Genomic DNA, 18,854 nt, shown 5'->3' on the forward strand with positions numbered 1-18,854 from the left:
AAAAAATTCTTTTTCATATCATTTCTTTGGGTGATCTATAAGGGCCACTATCATTATAATTTTTAGCATCTTGCACTACTGTTTTCATAGTATTTATCCATATTTCATTGAAATGTTTTATTTAGTTATCAATCTCTAAATTAATGTAAGATAGCTATGGTGAAAATAACAGTATATATAGATAATAAGCAGAAAATAAATATGTTTTGAAAGAATAGCTTCCAGCTGTAGTATTTCCTAGTTTTTAAATTTAGGGAACATATGTTAAGTGCCATGTTACCTCTTTGCTCATCTTGGTGGGGATGGGAGACAACAAGTGTGATGAGCCATGGTTAGGTAAGGGTGTTGCTCAGTTCCGTTGTGAAGAATGAGTTAATTTGGATTAGTAACAGGTAAAAATAGCTCACATTTGTAGGAAATCTTTCTCATGTATTTTTATTTTGTCACTGTTTTGGTGGAATAAAAAAAGTTGGAGGATATTAGACTGCAATGAAATCTATATTACAAAAATAAAAATTTTGTAAGCTATTTACTTCATGTGAAAACTAAAAAAATCCACCATTTTCAAATGTTCTGTTTTTACACTGAGAGTTATTGGCCAATTTGTGTTACTTCACAAGCAAAAAGGTCTGACAGTTGTTCCTAAGTGCTCAGAGACTGACTGGTGTTGAGAATAAGTAGCACTGTATGCTAATCATGACATGTCACATGGTGACTCCTTGCTGCTCTATAATGATTGATAGTCATGCCCTTGTCAACCCCACCCCCTCTCACTACAGATCACTTTATTCTGTTCATGTTTTTTTGTTTTCTCACCCATGGGATTTAAGTTGAGTGGTCTCTGTGACCATTGAGTTATCCAATGCAGCCAGTGGGCTTAGCAGTGGGTACATAATACTTCTGTAGATAATGATTTGCCCTTTCCCAGAATCGTTCAGTAACCCTTAGTTCAGAAGGGAGGGGTAGGCTCTGTGAGCAGGTCCCTCATTATTAACTGGATGTTAATAGAGCTAGTTTTGTGCAGGGCCAATGCAGGAAACTGTAGCTGCTTTAAGTTTGTTATTGCAGTGGCTATGTCATGCTTAGAGGACAGTATTTTGCTGCCCTTCTCCCCATTTGTAGGCTTTTATATTATATTCTTGCCATTCCTTTGTCTGGGATAGCCTAACTTTAGAGATGGTCTTAAATGCCCTGCTTCTGGCTGAGCCACTCAACCATGCCTTTTTCTCAGTACATTAAACAGCCAATAGACTGTGCATTTACCACCTGTTCACTATCAAGAGAAGCTTCTCCCGTGAAGGCCGAGGACAGCATTGTCTATAGGTATCAACATAGATGTTGGGAAGGCAGTTTGACACCATTGCCTAGGATTGCTAAATGCTTTGTATCCCAACTCTCCTGGCTACTCAGTGGCAGGGCTGACACATTCTGTGTTAATCTGAAGTTCTTGAAACAACTATATGCATTCTGTCTTGAATTTTGACTTCTCAGTTATATTGCCTGGTTTGTTACTTGAATGTATAAAATTTTAGGTATGAGTTGGTGAACAACAGTTAGATACTTTGTCTTCCTGGTCAACCGTGTTTGCAGAATGAGCTATGCCATTAAGGGTTCTGTTTCTCACACTCCACAAAATCAGTACTGTTACTGTAAATGCCTGTGTGGCTTCGCATCCTTAGTGGTTGTCTCTTAGTGATATGATGCAGTGCACTTTCATGTCGTTGCTGTCCGCCAGTGTTAACTGTTCTGAGAAGTGTGCCTCTGTGTGTGTGTGTGTGTGTGTGTGTGTGTGTGTGTGTGTGTGTGTAGAGAGGTAGATGGGGGCGGGGTTAGAAATCCTATTTAAAGGACTTTGGGATAAAATAGATTCCTTCATATAATTTTTCAAGGAAATAATCTTTTTAATTTTAGTTTTCTCTGATTCTGTGTTGCTTATAAGACAAAGTGTGTGTATTTACTTTGCTTTTTATCTTTAGAATGTTGAAGTTAAAATAAATTCACATATGTATGATCTTTTAATATGTGACACAGTATATAGATATGTGAGGTTTTGTTTTTAAAGTTAATTAACTTATTCCCCTACCCCTCCATCTTTTTTTGTGTGGATACAATCACATGTAGGTTGTTTTCAGTGTATATTTAAATGTACAGAAAATAGAAAGTACTTACTTTGTATACTTTCATAAAAGTGCGTTGAGTTTTGGGTATTTTCGGAGCCCTTAGCTTCTCTCCCCTCTTCTCGCCCAGCTTCCCCAGAAACCCTTCTCTCACAGAGCCTTCCTACTTGGCCTCCTTTTGTTTGACTCACCAGGGTCAGTTATGGTCAGCATGAGTTAGGGACTGCTGACTGTAGCTTGGCAGCTTCTCAGTGGGCTATCCCATGGAATGGAATGACCTCTTCCCTGCCTCCATTAACTACCACAGTTCCTCAGGGAAGGGTGAAGCCCTGGGCTCCCCTCACACATGCATGATGCAATGGTGAGGTGTATTGTGTAGGGCTGTTCAGTAACCACATCTGCATGAGTTCATGCGTGTCATGGCTGTGCCTTGACCAGAAGCCCTGGTGATAGTACTTCTTCCCAACCACGGAGGGAATGACACAACGTGTCCCACTTAGGCCCGAGCACTCCAGTCACTTGAAAGGATGCTGCTACAGTGATGTACGTAGCATCCCACCCTCCACCCTGAAGATCGTAAGTTAAGCTTCCTAGTATTTTTGTTGTTCTGTGGGCCCTCACCCTGAACCTGGGCTCTTTCTCTGACATGCTTTTCACTAGTAATGGTGGGGAAGGTGATTCTGTTTTCTTTCCCAGGCTGGGTTGTAAAAGGCGTTGAGGTTTCTGCCTGGATCACTTGGATAGTATACTCTGAGAACATCTAGATGTTCCGTCTATTATAACAGAGGTGTCAGATACACTGGTTCATTTGAGATTTCATATGTTCCCAGGCCTACCCACTGATAGCAGCTTCATGGGAGAAGCAAGTAGTTACGACATAGTTCCACAAAAAATATTGAAGTGTAATATTAAAACAAAAGATGATGTTGAAAGCCACCAGAGTTTTGGAGTAGTTATAGAGGAATAAGTACCTGGCACAGATAACTTTAAGACTTGTTTTTAAGGGAGCTGGAGAGATGGCACAACAGTTAGGAGCACCTGCTCATTTTTCAGGGGATTTGAGTTCAGTTTCCAACAACCATGGTGGGCACATCACAGCCTTCTGCACCTCTAACTCCAGGAGATCTGACAACCTCTGTGGCCTTCTTTGGCGCTTACACAGTGGCACACATACATATACTTAGCTATAAATAATAAAAATAAATCTTATGAACAATTTTTATAAAATGTATTTTTATCATAGAAATTAAGAAACATGGTATTCTTTTTATCCTCACCATTTGACACTTTTTGGAATATGGTAGTTTGTGCCAAAGGACTCCCATGTCTTGTGATAGAATTGCAGTTACCAGATATTCTATGATGAAGACTCCATCTAGATCTAACTTTCTATCTCAACAAAACCAATAGAATAAGACCTAAGATAACTCACTTTAAAGGAGCTTAAGTGAGTATGAACATTCCATCCCTTTCTCTTTAGTTACTCCTTTCCTGCTTTATGTACTGGGTTGATAGGCCAGTAAAGTAGTTCTGAACAGGCTTCATGACAGGGAGATTTGTATCAGACTAGTGCAATCTTGAAGAGTTTTTGTACATTCCAGATAGAGGAAAGCATTAATTCCTTGTGTGATGGACTGCTGTTTCTTGATTACTAACTCTTTGACCTCAAGTTCCATGGAGATCAGTGTATTAGGCATAATGCATTCAAGGTCATTTTCTAAGTTATCTCTCATGTTTTGTCAATTGCCAGGTGGACTCTGAGCATCTGGGGGAAATGTAGTTACTCATAATTATTGATGGCCTGAAGTGCTTAACAGATATTTTAAAGAGTATTGATAAGGTCAAGCTTAATTAGGTTGGGGGCTTTCACAGGATGGTGAGAAGACCAAGCCTTTTTCATGTATTTTCATGTATTTCCTTAGCCAATTTAGGCCAGTATACTTGTATATCACTTTTGAGGATTAAGTGTTTTATTAGTGTTTACAGTTTAACAAAGTAGTTAATTTAAGGTAGTTAAATGTTGTCTGATACATAATTTTAGGCTTTATTATCATGTATTAAGAATTCTATCTTAAATATAAACAGCAAAGCAGAATTTTAAATATTATACAGCTAAGTGTGTAACTGGTAAGTATGTTAAGATATAGTGATCATGATTTGTAATATTATATTACATGAATATCATGATATAAGTTCTAATAACTAAAATTTAATGTATAAAGCTGTACTTAAATAAATTTATATAAATTTTATTATATTTAAAATTAACAACAGATTTTACTTTTCTTCAGCCATTCTAACAAAAACTCAGTAATAAGCACACTTTACTTTAAAAATGACACAATCCTTCAGTTATTTTGTAAAACTAGCATAATCATAAATTTCCTATCCATGTTTTTTTCCAAAAATACTAACCCATATTGTTCTCTCTGGACCTGTTCTAAGGATGACTAATTCAGCTGCTGAGATCTCCTTTATGTGTTTGATGGAACACTTGGCTCGCTGGAACACAGCTGTGTGTTTATGTGCACTGCACACCTGCAGGGCCCTGACAAATAGCTGGACTGTACAGAGGATACAAAATGACGCTGGCAGCGGGCAAATAAGGAAGTTTCTGTTTTGAAGTCCATATGTGTGTGTGCTTGAGATGCCAGCTGGTATATTTATGTTGCCTGCACAGATGTAAAAGTGTCAACTGATTTTAGACCAGATGAAGGCCTCCCTGCTCCTATGTACTTTGTGTCAACGCTAGGAAGTGCTATGAATGTTATTAGGACTTAGTTCTTTCAAAGTAAAAGCTGCTGTTAAAATTGTGACTGTAGGCATGGTGAGAATAGAGGATAGTAACACAATGAGGATATCATTGCTTCCCATTAGGTAAACAAACTCCTGATTTATTAGAACCATTAATAATGTGTGTCCTTGTTTGTGGCTAGCACAAGTTGGCTTTGTGTTGAAATCAATTTATGGAGACTGAATGTGAAAGTCAAACTCATAATAGCTACTTAGCTCAAAGGCTTTGCTTGTACTGTTTTTAAAAATATATTTAATTTTAAAAATTGAACTGAGAGTAAGTTCTTGACAGTTTTACCACATGTATTTAAATTAGTTATGATAGAGATTTCAGTCATTATAAGTACCAGGAATAGTATTTTCTAAGTTTAGGAAATTTTTATTTTATTTTTTTAGTTTAGGAAATATTTAAACCTATATAAAATAAACCAACTAATTAATCAAACCTTTGAAAAAAACTGTCAAGTGATTCTGTTAAAATATTCTCTGCAAATGAAGACCCAAAGATTTTTTGGAAATTGATCTTCAAGTTAATATTTGAAAATTAGATGCTTTGTATCTGTTATGTGAGGAATTAGATATGGATTTGAAACTCTAAAATTTATGCTCACTGCAGTTATATTCCCTAAAAACTATTATACCTTTCCAATTAATTAAATATTTTTAGCATTTAGTTGGCTTCTAGTATTAATTAGATCTATTTCAATTGAACTATTTAAAAATATTTGCTTTTACTATATTTGAAATTGATACAAATTAAGAATTTTTAGACATTTGCAAGTACAAGAGAGGAATTTTAGAACTTACCCAAATAACATAAGATATGTTAAGCTATAATTTTAAATCTTGTTTTGAATTTGGAACATTTGGATTTAATGTGTAGCTCTGTATTAGTTGATTCCTCTGAATTTTATATACTTTTCATTTTTCTGAGTTTATATTCTCAAACTTTTAAAATCATAATTATGTTTCAATAATGGTTTGTGTGTTTCTAATTACAATTTTTATTGATGAAGTCAAACTTGTAAATATTTTATGCAGTTATTTGAATAGTATTTTAGTTAGCTTGTCTTCATTTTCATCATTAGATATGGTATGTTTTTCTATATAGAAAGGATATTTGATATAATTTAAAAAATGATTTTATCTAAAATCTTACTTTCATTGACTTTCAGCAAATGTGTTAAAGAGCTTGAATGTTTAGCCTTATATATGAACCTTAAAAGTTTGATTTTCGACTAAATCAGGTTTCTCAATTCATGCTGACAATTCGATGTGAGATAAGTTTGTGTAATGAGATAGAAATATGGAATAGAAACTACATCTCTTAATGTCTGACCTGAGCAATTCAGTGTTTCTGACAAAGCATATAATTTATCATATAATAGTGTGGAATAGCTGTATGAGCTATGAGGACAGGTTCTTTGAGCTTTAGTTTGCTTGGGTTTTTCCTCCAGAAAAGTGGAACAGTAATTACAGCTAAATATTGTTGTGGTTATTTAGATAACGAACAGAGAGCCTTTCTGTGGGCAGTGTGTGGAACGTGTAGGTTGTGGTCAGTGAAACTGAATATTTCTTTCACAGCAGCATTACTAACGGTTTGAAATTATTCTTTACGTGGGAAGTAAGAGATGTGTCAGCTGGCACGAAGAAGGAAAAACAAATGCATAATTATTGTCATGCATTACTTCCTCAGGAATATTTTCAAGAAAGAACCAAACCACATTTTTTACAGTGGAAAGACAGAAGCTTTTACTACTCATTTGAGAGATTATGTTCCATATATTGTGAGGTTATTTCATGTCAGGGCCAACCGCCTTTCCTAGGCTATCACTTCAAACGCTGTTGCCTCCACGGCAGGTTGTAAGCACATGATTGAAGGCTTCTCGTTCTCAGCTCCTGCACAGATGTCTTTCAATAGCTACAACCAGTAATTTCTTCAAATTGCTCACTTTATCAGCAGCACATGCCATCAATCCTGAAGTGGTTGCTCAAGTCAAACTGCAGAATCTTGAGCTCCCAGATGCAGCTGCAAACAGGTGAACAGGCAGAAAGTAATTTGTGTAGCTTGGTGGCTGTCGGACGAAAGACAGACAGTCTGTGTTTAAAACAGGTTGCAGGCCCTGCATGGGCCAGACAAAAGGGATTTCTCCAACTGCAAACAATTCCAAGGTTAACATATTTTCCTTTCTGCCATTAGGTGATTTGTTAAAATTTGAAACAATGAACAGTATAAATCTACACAGAAATTGGAGACAAGATGAAAGAGAAAATCAGATTACTAAATAGGTTTACATTTGTCCTTCCAGAAAAGTACAACTGGCATTCATAGATGCTTTTTCCTCACAAATTAATTCAGGCTATAATAAAATAATTCTTTGATTCTTAAAGATTGTAAATATTTAAGTTACATTAAGCATTACTGCTATGAAAACACAATACAGCCAGAACAGGGCAATTTTATGAAAATATTTAGTTTCAAGATTGTTATATTGTAGATAGTGGAATTTGCTTTTATCAGTCATTTTTTAGTGTTTTGTGTGAATCTTTCCTAATGTTATTAAGAAGTAGTGTATGCTAGTTACATCATGTTTCAGAATATCTTAATATACAGTAGCTATAAAACAAAAACTTGCATAAAGAAAAGACTTCCAGAATATATGTATCTAAAAACTTCTCCTTGGTTTTGTTTTCTTGGACTTACTAGAACATGAGGTGGAAGGGTACTTGCTTTTCTTTAAAATAGTCATACTTTAGAAGACTGTTCCATAATCGTATTAGTATTGAGAATATTCATCATTTTATCCATAAATCTTGTTTTATTTTTTCAAAACGTTTTTTTTTCCCCCCTGTGTTATTGGTTATTATTGTCCTGTGTTATTAAGGCCACTCCACGTAGTTAAAAGGGAGGTTTATTTTGTGGGGTAACTTACAAATGAAGGGATAGGTTCCAGGGTCTGGTAAAGGTATGGCGCAGTCTGGCAGTGTTCTCTGGAGAACTCTCTCAGTCTACCTCCAGCATCCAGGGTCCCGCAACCAAGAGAAGCCTCTCCTCTAGATCCTGGGTCTTCAGCTTCCTCCCTCAGCCCCGCCTTGTAGGTGTGACCATTACTGAAGCCTCAATGGGGGTTGGAACTTCCAGGCCTAGGCTGTAATGGCTACCCACGACACTGTGTAGCTTTGGCTTTCTTGGAACTTGCAGACTAGACTAACCTTGAACTCAGAGATCTGCCTACGTCTGCCTCCTCCATGCTGGGACTAAAGGCGTAGCCACCATTTCCAGATGTCCATAAATGTTAATATTGATAAATTATTTTATGAGACTCTCAAATCAGATAATAATCATCAGTGTTAGGCTATGTAAGTGCAGACTGTCTTCACAAAACAGAAATTTGCTCCCCATAGTCTTTGTGAGTATCTCATAATTGAAAATTATCAAACAATACATATGCACTCTTATGTACATTCATATCTACATATGATTAGGTGTTTCAAATACATATGCCATGAATGCACTTGGTGCCTCATTCATTCATTCATCCATTCATCCATTCATCCATTCATCCATCCATCCATCCATCCATCCATCCATCCATCCATTCATTCATTCATTCATTCATTATCACCCAGAACTGGTGGTACTACAGTGATTCACAATTCTGAGTGAATGTGTGGTGATTTATCCATTTTTGTTCTTTTATTCAAAATTAATTTAATATTGTAATTATTGTAGATAATGGGTCTTTACACATAATATTTTAAAGCACAGTTTTATGTATGAAATCTGATGCTGGTTTTGTTTATATTACATGACTTTGGGAAGTTGATAAATGCCTCCTTAGTTTTTAATGATCGTGTTACCATTGAAGTCATTTTCATATTAAAACAATTATCATAAGTACTTTGTGTGGTGTCCTGCAAGGATTTCTAGTGTACACTGATGGACGGATCCTACACTGGGTCTACAGCCTTGATTCTGCTCTTCCCCACCCCACCCTTAACCCCTGTGTGCAGGGGAGATTGTCAATGTGCTCTGTGTGTTTGTGCGTCTGTCTGTGTGTGTCTCTGCCAATGCAAGTGCCTGTTTGCCGTGCAGACAGGTTCAGAAAAAGGACGTTGGACATCTTCCTCTATTGCTCTCTACCTTGTTGTTTTTTGCGACAGGGTTTCTCATTAAGCCTGACGTTTGCCATTTTTTTGCTTGACTGGCTGGCCAGAGTTCCCAAGATCAGCCTGTTCCTGTCCCCAGTGCTGGGGTTACAGACATACATGGCAAACCTTGGCGTTTTTTTTACTGGAGATTCAAACTTTGGCTTTTCTGCCAAAGAAGAGCAAGTGTTATTACTTACAGACCTGTCTCCTCAGTCCTCTGGAACCAGATCTCAAAGTAGCCACCACTGTTGTAGGGTCTCCTGTAGACTCAGGACGAGAAGAACTGCCTTAGCACAGTAACTGACCCGTGGGCAGACCCGGCCTAGCACCAGCTTTTGGCTGTAGCAAAGGCAATCATTATTAATTAGTTTTTGGCTCAGTTACGTTCTGTGGCTCCTTTGTGTGACTAGTAGAACTGAATAAATATAACAGAAACTTGACATATTGCAAATATTAAACATTTATCTTTAGCGTACTAGAAAAAAAAAGTTTGCTGACCCTCATTGTAGATTGAGCTGTTTTAAGCAAAGCTTCGCATATCCTGGATTTCATGTTTTGTGTTTTTGATGTTTTTTTTTTTTTTTGTGTGTGTGTCTATGTGTGTGTGTGTGTGTCCTTGATTCATATATTTGAATATGCTAGATTTTCCCTGTGTTTTATTTCATGCCTAATAAATTATAACTATTTAAGGTGTGCATTATGCTTGTAGCTCTTTGAATTCTTCAGCATCTGTCATAGGTGTTTTACCTTGTTTAGTAAGTTTATGACTAGTTGTTTGGTACTGCTGTAGGTTACTTATGGGGACACCATCACGGGGAGGTATGGAGCCTTTGCCTGACTCATTTCTACATTCTGTTTTTAAGTTTATTTCTAATATACTAAAATAGATATTTTATAGTATTCCTAAGGTATCATTTTATAACTATGAAACACCTCTTGTTTCTCTGTTTCTGTAATTCCTTGCAGTCTTTATATAGTGTACTTTATTTTTAGGTTTGTCTGAGCTATGGGATAGTAGATCACATTTTCACCATTGTTATACTTTAAATAGACTTTGTTCCTTAATTTTAGATAGTTTTGGCAATGACTCAGCTATTTTTGCTTGGAAATGCCTTGGGGGCTCTGGTGGTATGGGCTTGCTGCAGTCTGAATGGACAGCTCCTCTGTCCAGGTCCTTCCTGGGCTGGCACCACTTAGTTCTGGCTGCATCTTCCCTGCAGTGCTTTTCAAGTACCAGGTGCTTCCAGAGATGATCAGTGGCTCTCCCAGGATTCAGTGATGTTCTGAAGGAATCCTGTGTATAGCCGCTTTCAGCTAGAGCCTCACAAAGTCTGACCAAGCATTTTATCTCAGCATTGTATTTCAAATATACTTTCCACACATACCTGCATTATGTATTTATTAAGAGAGCAATATCACCATAATACAATTTTTTGTTTGATTTCCTAAATAAAGTAAATATATCTTATTGGTCAGTGCAAAAAGTACTTAGGCAGTCTAAAGGGCTAACCAGAGTCTTTTTATGTACTGGTAACGTGCTGTGCAATATAAGCTGAAATATATTTCACACAGGAGGAAAATGGGATAGGTTACACACCGTTCCTCTGAGTAATGCATGTAAGAGACTCCATCACTCACTTTTGGCAGGTGATTTTATATGAGGTTGCTGGTGAGGTGACTGTTTCCATAGACACTATTCAGCATCCAGTTGTTCAGGATAAAGAAGCTGGTAGCATTCTAGCAATATTTCACCAATGTCTTGTGGGCAACAGTGAGTGAGTGCTTATTAGTGGAAGCAGTGCATGATAACATGCATAGTATGTGCAGCTTCTCTGTGACTTGTTTAAGAAACATTTTCAGGGATGCAGTAAAATTTTGTACTTTTGTTCTTAATGAGGAGGAAATGTAACTTCCTGAAACGTCTTTTATAGATACATACAAAATACTTGGAAAAATATACACATTGTTTTGCTTTTTGAGACAGGTTTCACTGTGTAGCCCTGGCTGTCTTAGATCTCACTCTGTAGACCAGGCTGGTCTTGAACTCACAGGGATCCATCTGCCTCTGCCTCCTTAGTGCTGGGATTAAAGGCATGCATCACCACCGTCCTGCTGGAAATATTTTTTAAAGACTTACTAAGTAGTATTTCTTTGTAGTTTTAACCTGTTCTCTAGAAACTGTATTTTATAGTGTTATGTTTGGGCAAATTTTGGGACGTAGGATAAATCTTTAGGATAAGCACTTCAGTATAGCTTTGTTACTCACAAATATTTGCAGGGCATTCCTGTATATTTAAGCTTGTTTATTTCTCTTCTTTGACACTTTATTTCCTTAGAGAGAATATGCATCTATTGTTTAAACATTGAACATTCCTTCACAAAGAAATTTTCTTGAACATGAACTAAAAGTTAAATCAAGAAGATATGAAATTGGTATGTTTTAATTTGGTTGAATTGTTTTAATCGTTGGCTGCCGCTGCCACCGCTGGGTGTGCTGGTGTGGGTCCAGGTCGAGCTGTGAGCCCCAGGTGTCTACGCCTCCCAGGCTGGGCCAGCCCAGGGTGCAGAAGGAAGCCCATAAGCGGTGGTTCCCGGGAGGGCTCTGGGCTGCCTCCCAGGCTCTGCGGGCAAGTGCGGAGTGGATCCCATTCCGCTGCCCATCCCAGCCATGGTGGGCACCTCGAGAGAACGAGGAGCTAAGATGCAGTGACTGCAACTTGCTCATGTCTGAGGAAACAAGAGCAGCTGAGGAGTTGAAGAAAGAGCAAAACGTGACCTGAAAACACAAAAGAAGGCACCGCCCAGCCACTGAACCAGATCACCAGAATCAGCTGACAGCTTAATGGGCCTCTGCTGTTTGTGTTCCTGGAGTTGCCTCCATGCCAATGGATACCCACACGCTCCAGAAGAGAATTTGACATCGCTGCTGCCATTGTTGCTGTTATAACAGTGATGACCACCGCTACTACTGTTTCTGGGATTGCCATTTCATAATTGGTTACTACAGCTAGCACAGTGGAGACCCTGGCAGCAAAATAGCTACCACAGTTAATTAATCTTTCATTCTTTTGGGCATGACAAATTTAAATCAATAGTTAGATACATTTCAATTGGCCTTGAAAGCTATAAATTTACAAACTCAAGTTCCATTTGCTTTCGGGATACCATCTTACAAGGTCTCCAGTTTGTAGTAAGGCTGGTTAAGGAAGGGAATGTCTCAGTTGCCTTTAACCTACCGGCTATGGGTGGGTGAAGACTCCTGTTGGTCTTTTCTGTGTCGAACACACAGATTGCAAGCCCAGCGCCACTTAGAGATCTTTGGTAACAGTTAACCCTGCAGCTCTCACACAACTGAGCCTGTATGATAATGAGTATTCAGAGATGGGTAATGCCTGGGGGGCGCTCACCAACCTAAGACAGAGCACCTGTGTGGCCTGGACAGGTGTCTCCATGACGAGTAAGGTGACCTGCTGATGTCCCATGGAACCTAAGTTAGAAGCTCATTTTTTAGTTAAAGGGGGGGACCTGTAGGTCCCTGGCCCCTGTTTTGGGTAACTGTTGCATTGCTTGCTGACCTTGACCTTGATATCCTTCCTGTGCTAATTCCCTTCGAGATTCCACCCTCCTGAATGCTTAAGGGAAGCTCCTTGTGTCCAGCATATTGGGTGTTAACTGCTTAGATGCAAGATTGTAAAACATGGGGGGTGGGGCGTGGGGTGGGGGAGGATTGGGAGGGAGATTTAGCTCAATTGTAGAGCTAGAGCACTTAAAAAAAAATCAGAAGCAAACTTCTGCCATCCGGGGTTCTCCCACTGTGCTGTGAGCCTGTATTTAAGACCTCCTCCCTCCTTCAATAAATGGCATTTGGCATTCCAAAAAAAGAAGAAGAAAAGAAGAGGGGTCAAGAACATGATAGGGAATCCCACAGAGACAGCTGACCAGCACTAGTTGGAGCTCACTGACTGGACTGACAGCTCGGGAACCTACATGGGACTGAACTAGACCCGCTGTATGTGGGTGACAGTTGTGTGGCTTGATCTGTTTGTGGGGTCCCTGGCAGCAGGACCAGGACTTATCCCAGGTGCATGAACTGGCTTTTTGGAGCCCATCCCCTGTGGTGGGATACCTGCCGCCTCCTAGAGCGTCCTGGTTGACCTTCCATCACCTCAGTTGTTCCCCTCTCCAGACTTCCACTAGATCCTTCTTCATCTCAGCTCAGTTTCTTCTTTTGTTTTCCCATAAAGGAATGTTTACTACTTAGTAATAATTAACTACTTGAAAGCTCTTTTCTATAATCGAGTAATGAATGTCCTTTTAATGCACGGTTTAGAATAATTTTCCTCTTTTCCTATTAATAGTCAAAATTATAATTTTATAAAACAAAATAACATGCCATGCAGGACACTCAAGCAGCCAGAACTCATGCTTCAGAAAGAAAATCTACAAAATGATAGAAGAGAATACCAATTATAAAGATTTCTAAAAAGGAAAAGACCAGCTGAGGAAGTGGTGAGGTGAGGAAACTGTGGCTTGTTCTGTCTCTCTGATGTTCCAGTAGTCACCCCAATAACTGGCCTCGGGTTTGATTTTATTAATAAGAACTTCTAACAATTCTGCTACACTAGGGACAAGCCTTCTTTGCCTCTTCTAGCTTTCTGAAGTATCAGCAGCTACTCTTGGCTCATGGTCCCCTTCCCCATCTTCAGAGGCATCAGTATCTTGCTTCTATGATAGTGGTTCTGACTTTGTCTCTTTCTCTCTTCCTTTCTGTTTCCTTTTTGTTTCTAAGGGTTTTTCACATCACACCAGGTTTACCCGAGCAGTCTAAGTTCATCTCCCCACTGCAGATCAACTCATTAGGGTCTTATATGTTCTCCTGTCTCTGACCCCCACCCCAACCCCTCCATCCCAAGTAGGTCAGTATTACTGCTCTTGCTACCAAGGATCTAGTTTTTTAGGACCAATACTATATGGTCTTCCTTTCTCCTCAATTTTTGAGCATTTTACATCATAGTTTTTGTTTAAGTCTACCTAATACAAGCATATTAAGACTATGGATAGTGTTACATGTGATCATTGAAATTTTCTCTTTTAAAACTTTAATAGTTTGGTTCTTGCCTTGTTAGTGTTTTCTGTACATAGTTTTGATTTATTTTCTAAAACTGGTAGAAATTCCAAATACATGCTTAATTTTGGAGTGATTTTTAGTATACTTTCCTCTTTTCAATGTCGGGTTGTTCCCCAATCCAAATCGAAGGCGTCTTGAAATTTCTTTTTCTTTTTGCTTTTTTCTTTTGTTGCATTCTGTTTCTTGGATAAGTGTTTTATTTCTTGATGAACACTCTTCCTGGGGTATAATACTGTACAGTTACCATTCTAGTGTAGGAAGTCATCTGGTCTGGCTGAAGAAATCCTTGTTTCTTTATTTTACCTTTTGTCCCAGTTCCATTTCTGCTGCTCAGGTAAAGCACCCTGACCCATGCCCCCAGCCCGCAACAATGCAGCTTTAGAGAAGAAGGCTTCATGTATGGCCTACAGTTCCAGGTCACACTTATTAATGGAAATTCAAAGCAGGAGCTTTAAAGCACCATGTCTGCAACCTGCTTCACTCTTGCTTGTGTTCAACTATTTTTTTTCTACTCTTACATAGTCCAGGCCCTCAAGGTGGGAATGGAGCTGTTCACAGTGTCCTGGATCTTTGTGTATCAATTAATAGTCTAGACAACTGTCCGCATCCTCAGATATGTCCACAACCAACCTGATCTAGATAACTGCTTTTATGACTCTCTCTTTGGGTGATTTTGGGTCATGTTAAGTTGCCAACTAAGCAGCACATTTTATATGTGATTGATAATTTGGCTGGGTATAGATTTTTAGACTGAGATTTATTTGTCTATAGTGTTTCAGAGCATGCTTTATTTCCTCCTGCTCTCAGTAAGCTGTTCAGATGTTTGATGCCATTTTTTGTTATTTAACCTTGTGTATGTCGCCTGTCTTTGTCCTTATGGGTCTAAGGTTGTCTTTACTTTGGTGTTATTTGGAAGGATATTGCATGCTGTACTATTTTACTCTCCCCTCTATTCATTTGAAAAAGGATTTCTCACTGAACCTGGAGGTAGGTTTGGACCCAGAAAGTTTCAGAGGTCCTTCCTTCTCAAAAACCCACAGTGTTGACCATACCAAGCTTTTAACTTGACTGTCAGGTTCTTTTGTTTTTTTGAGACAGGGTTTCTCTGTGTAGTTTTGCGCCTTTCCTGGAACTCACTTTGTAGACCAAGCTGGCCTCGAACTCACAGAGATCCACCTTCCTCTGCCTCCCGAGTGCTGGGATTAAAGGCGTGCGCCACCACCGCCCAGCTGAGTTCTCCCACAGTTTTAGGTCATTCTTGTAAGTCAAGGGGAGAAGGTCAGTGTCTAAGCCAGCTCATGTATTGAAAAGTGAATGCCAGCCAGGCAAGGTGGCGCACGCCTTTAATCCCAGCACTCAGGAGGCAGAGGCAGGTGGATCTCTGTGAGTTTGAGGCCAGCCTGGTCTACAGAGAGAGTTCCAGGACAGCCAGAGCTGTCAGGTTCTTAAGCTTGTGTAGCTGACTCTTTTATCCAGTGACCCTCTCTCCAGCCTCATGCATCCATTGTAATAAGGAAAACTGTGGTCCAGATTTTTTTTAAAAAAATATTTATTTTGTTATTATATAGGCCAGAAGAGGGCACCAGATCTCATTACAGATGGTTGTGAGCCATCATGTGATTGCTGGGAATTGAACTCAGGACCTTTGGAAGAGCAGTCAGTGCTCTTAACCACTGAGCTATCTCTCCAGCCCCCTGTGGTCCAGATTTTGCCAATTTCTGATTCATTTTTGCCAAATCTGTATTTCTCCAAGCCTTTGTTTTCCTATGTTTAAAACGGGAATAGTAATAGCTTTATTTTTGTGTGTGTGAAGAATATATAATTTAGGAATAATTAAGTGTTCAGTCAATGCCAAATGGTATAATAACTATACTACTAAGCACTGTGATTATATAAGTTTTTCTGTCATTTAATTTTCTTGAATATTATTTAAACATTTTCTGTCATGGAATTTGAAAACCTGTGAATACACAGCATTTGGATGCCGTTTTATTGGCTTCATACACTCTTTAAACCTGTTATGGAGCTCACTCAGTTCAGCTTTTGTTCTGAAGATGAGTACTATAAATTAAACACATGCTATACATGACACATTAACAATGAATTGATACACGGTTGTAAATTGACTGTTTTAGAGTTTTTTCTGCTATGGGAAACACCATGACTAAAAGCAATGTGTGGTAAACACCATGACCTTGAGGTGGAGGGCTTATTTTACTTATAATTTCTGGTAACAGTCCATCACTGAGGGAAGCCAGGGCAGGAACTCAAGGAGAGCAGGAACCTGGAGGCAGGAGCTGTAGCAGAGGTCGTGGCTCACTGCTTGCTTCTCAGGGCTTGCTCAATGTGCCTTCTTATAGCATTTAAGATCACCAGCCTAGGGGTAGCCCTACTTATGACATCAAGATAGTACCTGACTGACGTGCCTATAGGCCAATCTTAATGAAAGCATATTCTTCATAAGAGTCTTTCCTCTTAGATAACTCTAGCTTGTGTCTAATTGACAAAATCAACCAGTACAATGACTAAGGCGAAGATTAGAAAATTAAGAGTTCTTTCAGAAATGAGGGTTAGTATATGGGAAGTTTTCCCAACATGTTGTAATCATTCGGGAATCATTTAGTATTCCTGAACACTGCTTAGGAAGACTTTCCTGGAGTCTTTCACCTGAGAGATAGTAGGTATCCATGAACACACAATAGTTGGACATGAGATTTTAGAAGAAATTTTAATATGACATAGAAAGCTTATTTTTAAAATCATGTAGAATTAAAAGAATCTTCAAATACGAAGGATAATACTTTGTTTCACTAAAATTTGAGAAACAGAAGGGAAATAGTATTCCTGGATGTTTATGAATATACTCAAAATGAGTGGTAGAAAGACAAAATTATTCTGTAACATAGATGGCATTGTTTAAGACTTTGGTTCTTTTATTTATTACTTTTTGTAAATGGTGCAAAATTTAGTTAATGCCTCTAATTTGTGATATTCTTATCTATACAACGAGGATACTAACATTTATATCATAGTCTTTTGTGGAGATTGAATTCATTTGTACGCATACCACAATGCAAGTCCTCAGTAAATGTTAACTGATTACGGGTCTTCCTGTGACATTCACTTTTCACCTCCAACCTATGCATAAAAAAATGAGGATAGCAATATCTGTATTATGGTCTTCTGTGCAGACTGACTCCATTTGTGTAGATAACACACAGCAAGTCTTGAGTAAATTTAATTAATCATAGATGACCCCCAACCTTTTCCTCTTCTCCCCCTTTCTCCCTCAGTGTTATATTCTGTAGGTTTCTCTGCTTGTATGAGCATCCCTCTGCTTTATTACCAATGTCAGGGTTGACCATTAAAATGAAAGTTTCTCAACTATTCTCTATTAATAAGTATCATCTAATAGAGATACTGGTATCTACTTTTTTGATTAATTGATAACCCCCCCCCTTTTTTTTTTTGCTTTTAAGAGATTGTCCTTTATCTTACAAACTTTCTTGGCCTCAATCTATCTCCTCAGTCAGGTAGTTTTCTTTGTAAATATCTGTGCCAAAGTAAGTTGAACTTGTTTTAAAATATAAAATTTATTGTGTTTTTGAAAACTAAATATGATTCTTAAACTTCCTTTTGAGTTTTATGTAATGATTTATCCATTTAGTTTCCTGTCTTGAATCCCACTAATCAGGATCTGGTTTTAAGTATAGTTATGAGCGTTCAGCCTACTTATTTTAAAATTGCATTTTTTTTTTTTTTACCTTTTAAATATTGAACTCTGAAACCTAACACAAATACTATAAGGACATCTAATGTAGATAATTAAAGTATAATTAAGTTTAAATACCTTGGTGAAGGAATATAAAAATTATTTAAATTCAATCAGCTAGTACATTTGCAGTTTTCTTTTATTAGGTGTGAAATCTAAGAATCCCCTGCCAACTCTTGAGGGCTCAGTCCAGAATGTTGAACTGAAGTACTGCAGCACATCATTGGTCAGATGTGCCTCTGGGACCTTGGGATCAATAAAACTGTGTGCCAAAGCCCCAGGTATGTGCAGCTGGACCGTGTAAAACTTTATTGCCTGTGTAGGAGAATCGGCCTTGCCTTTTACAAGGAGCGTTTGCTGAAATAAGAATTTACTCATTGTTCCTGTGAATCAGAGCTTTTCATTGTTTTGTTTATACTTAATTTTTTTTAACAGTACAGGGATGATACTTACAAATTAATTTTTATTTAAGGTAAAGAACTTCACATATTTTTAATTGTAGTTATGAGGAAAAAAAGTAAAAGAATATTCATTGTTACAGTTTTGATAGAAATGTGCTGTGATAATGTATGGTAATTAAAAATTGAATTAAGATGTTAGCATTGTAGATTTAAACACCTCATTTGGGTGTTAGAAAAGTTAGTTTGTAATTGTATTCCTCTGTCTGCAGTGTTTTGTGGCATAATGTTCTCCTTAAGCTGTTTGCAGTTCTTTCAGCAAACTTCAATTTTGTCTTATCATAGTATGCATTTTGCTGAAGTATATCTCTGTCATTTCATTTTATGAACTGTTCTGAACATGTTCTGCATTCATTAGCATCATGTCAAAACTTAATTCTAACAGTTAAAATGGCTTTATCAGTCACTCTTTAGATTATTAACTAGATAGTTAC

General features: G+C 38.0%; 1 protein-coding gene across 6 annotated transcripts in view; it reads left to right on the forward strand.

Annotated features, from left to right (window-relative positions):
• Positions 1–18,854, forward strand: part of Vps13b (vacuolar protein sorting 13 homolog B) — a 553,125-nt gene that overhangs the window by 118,787 nt on the left and 415,484 nt on the right. For all 6 annotated transcript variants that reach the window (XM_036207944.1, XM_036207941.1, XM_036207943.1 and 3 more), the window contains exon 18: positions 18,109–18,243. In XM_036207944.1, coding sequence (XP_036063837.1) covers positions 18,109–18,243 — 135 coding nt within the window. The remainder of the gene's footprint in view (positions 1–18,108; positions 18,244–18,854) is intronic.

The sequence above is a fragment of the Onychomys torridus genome, chromosome 16 (genome assembly GCF_903995425.1).
Source record: "Onychomys torridus chromosome 16, mOncTor1.1, whole genome shotgun sequence".
Classification (NCBI taxonomy): Eukaryota; Metazoa; Chordata; class Mammalia; order Rodentia; family Cricetidae; genus Onychomys; species Onychomys torridus.